The sequence below is a fragment of the Drosophila mauritiana genome, chromosome 2R (genome assembly GCF_004382145.1).
Source record: "Drosophila mauritiana strain mau12 chromosome 2R, ASM438214v1, whole genome shotgun sequence".
In the NCBI taxonomy this organism is placed as follows: Eukaryota; Metazoa; Arthropoda; class Insecta; order Diptera; family Drosophilidae; genus Drosophila; species Drosophila mauritiana.
This window is the reverse complement of record NC_046668.1, coordinates 9,107,156-9,117,945: the sequence shown is the minus strand read 5'-3', so window position 1 is coordinate 9,117,945 and position 10,790 is coordinate 9,107,156. Positions and strand designations below refer to the sequence as shown.

The 10,790-nt window shown below is 44.8% G+C and overlaps 2 protein-coding genes across 4 annotated transcripts in view; both read right to left on the bottom strand.

Moving 5' to 3' along the window:
* Nucleotides 1-301: 301 nt before the first annotated feature.
* On the bottom strand, nt 302-2,709 carry LOC117137437 (squamosa promoter-binding-like protein 2). The gene has a single exon (XM_033298872.1). The coding sequence runs from the start codon at nt 2,682-2,684 to the stop codon at nt 2,469-2,471; it is 216 nt and encodes a 71-aa protein (XP_033154763.1). The 5' UTR covers nt 2,685-2,709; the 3' UTR covers nt 302-2,468.
* LOC117137436 (broad-complex core protein isoforms 1/2/3/4/5-like) overlaps nt 1,103-10,790 on the bottom strand; it is a 45,986-nt gene continuing 36,298 nt past the window's right edge. Inside the window, exons 3-10 of one of the 3 annotated variants that reach the window (XM_033298871.1) lie at nt 6,065-7,024; nt 5,765-5,903; nt 5,150-5,674; nt 4,666-4,860; nt 4,222-4,611; nt 3,677-3,779; nt 3,421-3,604; nt 2,709-3,014 (exon numbers count right to left, since the gene is read on the bottom strand). In XM_033298871.1, coding sequence (XP_033154762.1) covers nt 2,709-3,014; nt 3,421-3,604; nt 3,677-3,779; nt 4,222-4,611; nt 4,666-4,860; nt 5,150-5,674; nt 5,765-5,903; nt 6,065-7,024 — 2,802 coding nt within the window. Of the gene's footprint in view, nt 3,015-3,420; nt 3,605-3,676; nt 3,780-4,221; nt 4,861-5,149; nt 5,675-5,764; nt 5,904-6,064; nt 7,025-10,790 lie in introns of all 3 variants that reach the window. The other 2 variants (XM_033298869.1, XM_033298870.1) reach the window with 2 other exon arrangements.

The following is a 10,790-nucleotide window of genomic DNA, read 5'->3' as shown; positions in this document are numbered from 1 at the left end:
GAGCCGCCTAACAGAAAAGCTCCCCTAACATTGTTGGCCAAGACATTGGCTCCCTAAGCCAAGATCAGGTTAACAGAGGCAAAGCTTTACAGACGGTTAAATTTAAACCGGAGCGCCAAAAAAGCATTAGTGCCAGTTTTACAACAAAATAATAGCAACAATGTGTGATAATCATCTTGAATAACCATTGTTATCAATAAAAAAAATGTGTCAACATTTAGAGAACTTGTTTATCATGAAAATAAAGTACAATTAATCCCACTCTACAATTCAGATAAATGAAAATATATGCAGTATTATGTAATTATTCAATAATTTTTATTTATAGTACCTCACTTTAAAAATTACGTTATACCAATATTACATTAAATGTTGTTTGTTTATTACATGGGTTGTTTTCGCTATTTCGGCTGTTACATAGATTGTTTCAGTGTTTCTTTTTGGGTTTACATTTACCGTTTATAATAGATATTTGCTGTATATGCATATTTGATAATCCGAAATGTGCTATAATATTGTGTGGTTAAAGGTTACTCTTACACATTTAGTTAGCTTAAAATTGTAAATGTAATATTTTATTATTTTTACGTTTCTGTGATTCGCCTTCATTTTCGATTCTTCAAGTTGCTGGGTTCATTTTTTAATTGCTCTTGCGACAATTTTAACAAAGTTATAATGATATTTTCTTTTATTGTTGTTCTAACTCTTGTAGATGCTACTCCGTATGCTTTAATTAATTTACAATGATATACAGTTTTGCTATAAAACATTAAAATGAATCCAACTAAAGATAATAGGAATAGAATTAAATTATGTTGAGTTTAAGGTAAGCATATTGCATTCAGTTCTACGGGTCTATAACGCTAAAATAAATTAATTTGCAACATTTGATTTTTATAATATTCAGATACCTGTTCCCCTAGGTCAGCTAACAACTAAAAAATCTATTCAAATGTATATACAAAGATATCCAAGTGCTCTACGCGCACGCATAGTTGAGATGAAACCAAAAAGTTTTGAAGTTTCTTCAGATGGGTGTTTACAGTATCCATTCCTCCTCGATTCCTAAATATGTAGATACGCTAGTGGAAGCTATTTTACATTTTTTTCGTTTTTAAATTTCTAATTCAAGAATTTTGAATATATTTCCCCTTGTGGTAAATTTGTTGTCGGATTTTTATGTAGAACAATTAGGTCTACCCCCGATTGGAAGGGTATCCAAAACTCGCTCGAATAATGTTTTTTAAAGAAATGTATATTATAACTACTTTCATTCTCTGCTACACTAAGACATTTTACAGTTCAATTAGAGGTGTTTTGTATCCATATATATACGTGTGTATTTATTGGTTTATTTTTCTTACAAGCTTGTTTTAAATCTTTGTTTGAGTGCGACTTCAAAGGACATTAGACATTAGAGCTTAGTATTAACAACATTTGCAGTTTGATTCGCATATTTCAGCTGCTTCTGTTTCCGGTTCTATCAAAAATACATTCCATTTGTTGATTCCTTGCAATTACTTCATTTCTACATTTATCTATTGGCTATATTCTTAATTCAGTTGAAATCAAATCAATATCCATTGATTCCGGGCTCCTCCAGTTAAATTCAAATAACTTGTGTTCCTTTCTTTTATCTGATCTGTTGTCGTTACAAGCTAATGATTTAAGTTCTAGAACCTTGATAATTTGGTTTAATTCTACGTTAAGGTATTCTCCCACTTCGTTCTATCTGTTCAAACAATATGGTTATAAAGCATTTGATTCATGTATGGGTTGTGTTGTATGCGTCTTCACTATAATATTGGGCATGGGTTTTTCAACAGTTTTAGGCGCACTTTCAGTCTCACACTAAGCGAAAATTATAACAAAGCTTTGAAGGGGAAACAATCTAGTTCGAAATTCCACAATCAACTACCGATTCAAGGTCTTCAGAATGGTCGCGAGTCCAAAATAAATACGCGTGTTCATATCCATTGATAACAAAGTGCTCTTAAAACCCAAAACGAATCCATTAACTTTCGAGTCTAGGCAAATCTAAAATTCATCATTTACTTACGTTCAAGGTATGTTCTTATCTTTCTCCTTTCTCCACCTTATCTAACTAGAACAAAGGACTTTCGCGAACCTAAAACCTATATAACTATGTTCCGTATAATGTAAATAAAGCATATTTCGTTATATATTTACATTTTATACACATCTCGGTTGTGTAATTAATGTCCATCTAGTTGAAAAGTGGCTTTGTGATTGCTTTATCCTACCCTTGGGAATTTTTGTCTGTGGGTCATTCAAATATGTGTGTACCTTCCTAACTGACTGACTGACTACTGTTTGGACAATAGCAAATGAAACTGCCGCAGCTTGCGCTTCCAGTGCTTGCAATTAAATCTAAACTTGATGTCCTCGGGCCTGGCCACTCCCGCAATTGTTTCCAACTCCCTTTGTGGCTGATCATCCTCCTGCTCTCAACGCTTTTGCTTGTTGGCTTTCTTGCGCTTGCTGGTGCCGCCACTGACTGCCGACGAGCCACTGGCAGTTACCGGCGGTGGTGGGGCACTGGACGGTCCGCTGACCAGCGCCGAAATGCTGGCAAAGGGCGTGCTACTGGCCGCCGTGCCGCCGCTAGTACTGGCTGCTACTCCACCAACCCCACCACCTCCTCCACCGCCGGTGCTGCCCATTAATGTTGCAGCATGCAGTGATTCTCAACTACGCTCCGGCGTCCCGTGGTGCTGATAGATCTGCTGAAGCTGCTGCTGCTGTTGGCTGTGCACCACCTGGCTGCTCGATGTAACCACGTCCTGCTGCATATGCTGCGGATGGTGGCCCGGATGGGGCGACTGCTGTTGCTGCTGCTGCTGCTGTTGCATGTGCACCACGTGCTGCTGCATGTGCTGCGGCGTCGGCGGACCCTGCTGCGCCGAGCTGTGGTGCTGCGGCGTGCTGTGATGCTGCGGCGTTGGCGGATGCGGCGACGGACTGTACGGGAACTGTTGCTGTAACATATGCAACTTTGCATAAATAAATTGATTATCTCGGTTAGTCAAAGCTGGCATTTGTGTATGATGTTTGTGTGGGGGACTCGTAGATAAGAGTTTGGATGCAAATAATAAAAATTGATTGCGTAGTGGTTAATAGGATTAGCATCTCTTAGATGTGAACATGAGATACCATATAACATATTCAAAGATCCACAAATTGGATCTTGAACCGGTTAATTAACAAATTTAATAGGAGTTTGTAGGAAAGACCTTTTTAAGGTAATTAAAAACATAGTGATATCATATCATTTTAACAAAAAATTCTCAATATAGGCGTTGTTTTTATCTCTTGGCTATTGCAGGTGGAGTTCAGAGTTGGTTGGCTGCATTTGCGTTTGCTTTTAGCTTTTCAGCTGCGTACTAACTGGCTACGTACCGAATTCTCCTGACTGTGCTCGATAATCTCAATGCTGCCGGTGGTGTTGCCCGAGGTGTTCAACAGCGCCACGCCACTCGTGTTGGCCACCACATCGTATTTGCCGCGCTTGAAGCGGCCGTAGAGCGAGCTGTAGGGCAGGTTATAGTGAATGGCCGCCTGGTTGATGGACATTTGGCCAACGCTGTGGGGGATACACGTCGGAAATGGTGATTAGCGACTTAATTGACGCCACCAGTTCGGCTCACACACTCACCGCACTGAGTTCAGGGCCTCGTTCATGGCATCCTCGGACCAGGGTGTTGGATTCGAACGCGACAGCTCAATGCCCTCCCGTTTGCAGCGTCCGTAAAGTGTTCCTTTGAGGCGGTTGATGGAGTGGAAGAGTGGGATTAGTCACGGCAAAATCAGATCAAAGCAGAAAAAACGGAATGGAACAAAGTCATGTCCATTTTTTCGAAGGCAAAAAGGTAAGGGAAAGCTCAAAAATCATTTTTGCAGACTGCTTTTAAAGCACAAGACGTTCCAAACTTTTAAAATGATCGATTTAACATAACACATATGTATACTTATAATTAATCCTATTACAGTTTCTTGTTTATTTAATGTTTAATGTTACATTTGAATAAATACTCAAGCAATATACTTTATGCTTTTCAATCGAAAACAAGGAGAATACAGCCTCCTCACTTGTTATGAAATTTTAAATAAAACAAATTTGGCGAAAAAAAATCGACTGCATCGACGAATGACACAAGGACACCATTATTCGAGCTGCTATTGGATTTGCAGACAACTCACCTGTGGGTATGCCAAACTCAGCGCTGGCTTTCTGCACCGAAGTGTTACCCGCCCGTATCGCCTCCAAGGCACGCTCCAGATCCTCGGGCGTCCACGTGGTCGGGGCGGCATTGAAGGGCGCCGCAAGGCGGATGCCTTCGCGCCGAGCAATCTTGTAGAGCGTCGAGGAGGGGATGCCGAAGGCCTTTGACGCTTTGTTCGCGGATATCTGACCCGAACGCAGCGCCTCCAAGGCATTCTGCAGGGCATCCTCGTTCCACGACTTGGTGCCGCCCTCCTTCTTGGGCGTTTCGATGCCCATGCGATGAGCACGTTGCCACAGGGTGGTCGATGGGATGCCATAAATGGCGGATGCTTTCGTCAGGCTCATGTTTTGGTTCTTTAATGCATCTAAAGCTGAATTCATATCATCTTGTGTCCAAGCTTTGGGACCATTAAACTGACCTTTCTCGCCAGAGCCAGAGCCAGCCCCACCACTCATGCCCCCACCGCCACCAGCACCGCCGGGCCCCGGGCCGCAAACGCTGCCACCCAGACCGTGCTGCTGATCCAAATTCGTATAGTGCGGTTCCTTCTGATCGTGCGGCGAACCGTTGGCGATCATCATCGAATCCTCACTCGTATCCGAGTTATACATGTCTACGTATAAGGAAGAGAGAAGGCAATTAATATTAATTTCTTAAATTGATTTGGTATTTAAGCCAGTTTTTATAAAGAAATTTGTATCGCCAATTTGTTTGTTTCGATTATTCGGATTTATTTAGAAGGAGAGAATCCAGGAGAATCCTGCAGCTATTTATTGGTTTTGATTACTCATATTATCTTTCTTTCAAAACTACAATCCTCTCTTATTTTACATATATAGCCACTTTTTGTGTTTCATTTAAATGTCTGGCTGATAACCCCAATCTTCTGAAGCACAACTCACCCATATGCCCGGAGGACATCATGTTGACAATCTCTGGCGTTATTATCATGCCCGGCTCGTGTTTAATCTGGCTCGGATCAATCTCCATGACAGTGGCACCGCCGATGTCGGCGTGCGTCACGTGTCCCCCATGCTGGCCATGCACACCAGCTGCTGCGGCGGCTGCCTGTTGTTGCTGCTGGTGGTGTTGCTGCTGCTGCTGTTGCTGTTGCTGCTGCAACTGACTCTGGGCCAAGAGCTGCTGAGCATGAAGATGTTGCTGCTGTTGTTGATGCTGCTGTTGCTGATGCTGTTGGTGCTGCTGGTGGGCCTGGTGATGGGCATGTTGCTGTTGGGCCTGGCTAAGTGCATGGTGCTGGGCAGCCAGGTGCTTGGCCTCGATCACTTCGCTCTTGATATGCTGCACCAGATTCGAGTTGCTTTCATCGCCTGTATGGTGGTGCGATATCGAGTGCATGGGGGACTGATCGAGCCGATGGATCTGCTGAGCCAGATGATTGTCTATATCGAGCGGTTCGGTGGTATCTGCGGGGGAAACGAATGAAAGTAATGTTAGCTTGGAACTCTTAAAGGATTTCGACGGTAGATCCGCTGGCAACACTACCGATAACTCACTTGATAGATCGCGCGTGTCCGTACTAGGGTTGCAGGACAGATCGACGTGCTCCGTGACGGTGACTGGGGTGGCAGATGGTGCTGGTGGCTCGGGTGTGAAGTCCAGGAATCCCATGGGCACGCCCAACAGGCCGCCGTTCTGCAGGCAATCCAGATTCGGGTGGAGAGAGAGATAGGAATGTCAGGTTAGCAAAGTAATATTCATTCGGGCCTGGGGAGATCCGATCTGGGATCGATCTCTGGCTAACTGAGAGATTTGCTGAGAATGCTAACTAAACCAAAACTAGCTAACCAACTTACCATGCCCATGCCTAAACTAGTCATATTTTTTGTATCTTTTCCGTCGCGCGCTACTACAATTTGTGTGACGATGGCTTGGCCGGTGGATGTCACGCCGCTCACGCCCGCTGCATTGTTCGAGGCGCTGGATGAATTGGACGCCGGCGAGGCCACCGAGTGCTCGGTCTTGCAGATCTTGTTCGGCTTATGTTCGTGCTCGTGATCGTGACTGTGATCGTGGCTGTGACCGTGTCCGTGCGGATGTCCTCCGTGCCCGTGCCCGTGTCCGTGGCTGTGTTCGTGCTCGTGGTCCTCGGCGTCTGAATCGTCGCCAGAACCCGAAACTGGTATGTAATTGCCGTCGGCCGTCTGCTGAAGGCTCACAATGGAATTCGGATTTTGGCCCTGGATGAGAATGGTCTGCGGGTGGTGGTGGTGCGCCGGCTGCGGTTGTTGCTGCGTTGAGCCGCTACTCGAGCCTCCAGAGCTTCCTGCTCCTCCGCCCGATGACAAATCCGGCGATTTGGAGCGCTTTAGTCGGGACTTGCGCGGCGTCGGCTGCAAACCGGATGGCGTCTGTGTAGCCTGCTGTCCGCCGGCTAAACTTCCGCTGCTGCCGCTGGCCGAGGAGCTCAGCAATTGCCCGGAAAGAGAAACACTTCCGCTGGACACTCCGTGTTGCGTAAGCAGGGCAGCGTTTATTTGCTGCTGCTGCTGTTGCTGCTGGGCATGCACCTGCTGTTGCTGGTGCTGCTCCTGCGCCTGCTGCTGTTGCTGCTGGTGGTGTTGCTGCTGCTGTTCCAAGGAGGGCGACGGAGCTCCGGGAACTATGGTCGCGTTCACTATATTGCCAACGACCGCCTGCTGTATGTTCTCTGAAACTGTGATCGTTGCAGTGGCCGCGTCGTTCAGGTCATCCGCGTTCTCGGCGGTTTCGCAGAGTCCCTTGATCTTTAGCTGCTCGGCGGTGCGCAAGAGGCCCTGTAAGAAAAAAAAGAACAACAAATTAGTAACTTACTCAGGTTTATATTTGGGAAATATTTAAGAAGGGGTTTAATTCTAAACAAACTGCGATATAATGCGTACTATATTCAATCTTCTGTATGCACTCTTTTTTCTATCGTTTGATTAATGGATTATTGCCAAATATATGTGAAATAGAAATAGTCACGTTACAAACGATTTCGCACAAGAAAAAGTTGTTTCGTAACCAATTCAAATTTGGATTCACGCACTCATATAATATCGGATACAAAGGCTGGTTGCCCCGTTTCAAGGATATAATTGTATGCATCAACTCAGCATTTTCACCCAAGGCTGTTTGAAGAGTGCGAGAATGCGTTTCCCTTGGTAATTTACACACACTGAATATGGAATGCGGTGATTTGATTGAAAAATAGCCTATATCATCGGATAGTTGAAAGAGTTTCAAAGAGCCGCACCCATTCCGACAGCGAGACGCCCGGGGGAATACGTATAACAGAGCTTAGGTGATGGAAATTTGTTTCCATTCGTTTTTTTTCCCCCTTTTTCCATTTTGGGATGTTGTTGCCTTGGAGGCGTTGAAGGCGGAGGTGGAGGTGCCTCGTGTTTGTCCATGGAGCGCTGTGACAGTCATTATGGCGTCGCTTGTCTTGGCATGGTCGGTCACCAGTGTCCACAGCAGTGTCCGTTGCCCAACCCGTCCAACAACACTTTCGCCCATCGCCCATCGCCCATTGCCCATCGCCAATTCCAGCGACAACGGCAACGACAACGCCCACATGGCCCGAAACCCTCTGGCCACCCTCATCTACCAACCCCCTTCTGTTCCAAACCCAATCCGCTGCAGTTGGCAGTCGCCGCAGCAATTGGACAGACAAATATTTACTTCAGAAGTTTTTCTTTTAAGCAGTGCGCAAAAGCCCTCCCACACCCGCTTTCTTCCCATTTTTATACATATATTTCTTTCCATGCTTCGCATTTTAAATTAAAAATACGGAAAAAACACTACGGCTCACGCACACTCCGGCAGCGAAGAAAAAATTCTTATTACCGCCTTCTGCGAAGATGGAGCGGCGGCAGGAGGATGAAGCTGCTAGAAGGATTTGGGATGGAATGGGATGGCCATGGGTATGAGCATGGACATGGGCATGGGATTGGGAATGGGAATGGGTATGGCTCCGGTGGCCCGAGGTCTCCTGGCGAAACAGAAAAGAAATTAAGGCAAAAATTGAGTAGGTTGAAATTTGTGTACCCGTTCTTTCGGTTCGCTCAAGCCGCAAAGAAATGCTGCCCACCACCCCGTGGGGTTGCTTCCTCCCCGCCATCGCCATCACCATCGTCGTCGTCCAGTTTGTGTGTTTTAAAAAAGCGAAAAAAATCTTTTCTTCTTCGACAGCAGAAAAAAAAATAAGAATCGCCAAGAATGGTGGATTGTGGAGCAGGGCGGGCGGAGGGGTTGAGGAATCCTTCGAATAAATGAAAGAATTTTTTCTGCTGTAGATGCAAATGGCAGGCGCCGGAAACGGAACTACAGGCCAAGAGGATGGGGGGTGCACCGTCAGAGGAAAGGATGCATGATTGCTCGGCTATATATGAGTGGGTGGGGGCGGCTGTGGTTGCGCTGCTCATCAACGCCATGAAGACTCTGCCCCCAATCCTCCCAAAACCACCCCTCCCCCTCCCCCCTCACCAACCCATATTTATTTATTTAAAAAGAAAAAAGTACATAACAAATTTACGCAACTTCTTCACAGCGCTTTCTTGGACCTTTTTTTCCGTGTCCAGCGCACTTTATTAAAAACAACAAGTACAAAGGAAAAAGGGCTGAAGAAATTAAGAAGGAGCCAAAGAGTTCGGCTCAGAAAATTTAAATAAATTGCGGCAAGGGTTGGGTGGAAAAGGAAGGTGCGCGACGATGAGAAACCGAAGGCGACCCAATCACAATCCGCCTCCTTGGCACAATTTTTTTCGCTCCGTGCAGAATTTTCCTTGTTTTTAATTACGACAACGACAGAGCACAGAGCGCTCTAATGGCCGTGAGGGCACACCCGGACTTGGGACTTCGGACTGCGGACAACGGACAGCGGACTACGGACTACGGACTACGGACTTCTCCGGACTGTCCGGGTCTTATGTAAAGCAATACACAAACACACACACAGAGAGAGACCCTGAAAAAAAAGGCTGCGTGGCAAAGTCTTGGCAAGGAAGTTGAAGAAAAAAAATTGGCATTGGGCAGGTATACATATATACTGAACTGCTACCCCAAAAAAAAACAAAAAAGAGGCGGAAAAATCAAAGGAAGAGGAGCAAAGAAAAATCACTGCCCCTCGCCTGGTTTTGATAATCTCCCACTGCAAATTCCAATTAAAAACTCTTCATGTGCTAAAGTCAAATCAAAGAGATGGAGCTCAGAACAGGTCGGGCGATGGCCACATCCCTCCCATTTCTATTGAAATTCTAACGCAATTATTGCATGAAAATAAAGCGCCAATGCTGCGTATGAGTGATATATAGCTTAAATGCTACAATGGCTAGTAGTTCAGCTCGGTTCGCTTCATCTCAGCTCAGCTCAGCTCTCTGGGCAACAAAACGAGAACGAGGACGAGGATGAGGATGAGGAGCAGCACCAAGACCAGGACCACGACCAGTCAGGCATAATTGAAAAGCGAGACCGGCTGACAAGCAGAGTAACAAGCAGCACGTGGAGCAGCAAAAAAAGTGGCATCAAATGGCTAGTGAACAAGCATCGCACAAAATGCAGGGGATGGATGAAACGCAAAAAAAAATTGATCAAAGAGGCCAAATCTGTCTAAACCATAAACGAACAAGGTTCGATCCACATCAATGGCATAAATGCAAAGGAGAAGACGTTCTGAACGTTAATTACTAGGATGATATACAAATCCATCTTTTTACTCCTCATTTTGAAATAATTAAGAATAATAAAATATATGCAAAATGTAACCTTGAAAATTTCGTTTTTTCTCATTTATTTTATTTTAGAACAAAGAAGTTGAGCAGGCATTTAAAATATGGATTAATATTTGCAAGATATATATAATTTTTTGGGTACTTCTACTTTGAATACTTCAACTTCTAGCAGTTTTTTATTTTCTACATAATTATCGCCATTTTCCTTACATTTTCACTACTTTTCCCCCTGCAAAAAGAGCTACCTTCTTGAAGGGTTTCCCATTCACCCCCAAATTCATCAGCAATCTGGACGTCTTAAGCCCTTCCTACCGTTCTACATTGGGTACAGTCCCATCCAGCGGTTCTAGTTAACAATCCCGAGTCCCAGGAAAAAATCGATAATTACTAATGTAACTAAATACAATTAAAAGCACGACCGAAAAAAAAATAACACATACACATAGAAGGGGAAAATCGCGGGCATTTTCATGCAGAGACAAATGAGCGGAAGAAGGAGCAAAAACAACAGCAGCCGAGGCTAGAAAAAAAAGTCGGAAAATGCGCTTACTTACAGCCCAGTTGGCAAATGGGCAACCCAGGATGCTGCCCACCACACCCAACCCCGCATCATTTCCACACCCCGAGGACCGCTTTTCCTGGTTTTCCGCGGACTATCAAAGACAATGGCGGGCCCATTCAAGGGTTTAGAATTTCACCATTTGCATTTTTTCCCTCGACTCCCAAATGCCTCCTCATCCTTCCATCCGATTTTGCTGTTCAGTAATTTCATTTCATTTACCATTTTTTTCTAGCCGCTCCTATCATCCTTATCTTCGACTTGATTATT

What these genes read in the sequence shown, in the direction of transcription:
- LOC117137437 (XM_033298872.1), bottom strand. Translation starts at nt 2,684, where the DNA reads ATGGGCAGCACCGGCGGTGGAGGAGGTGGTGGGGTTGGTGGAGTAGCA.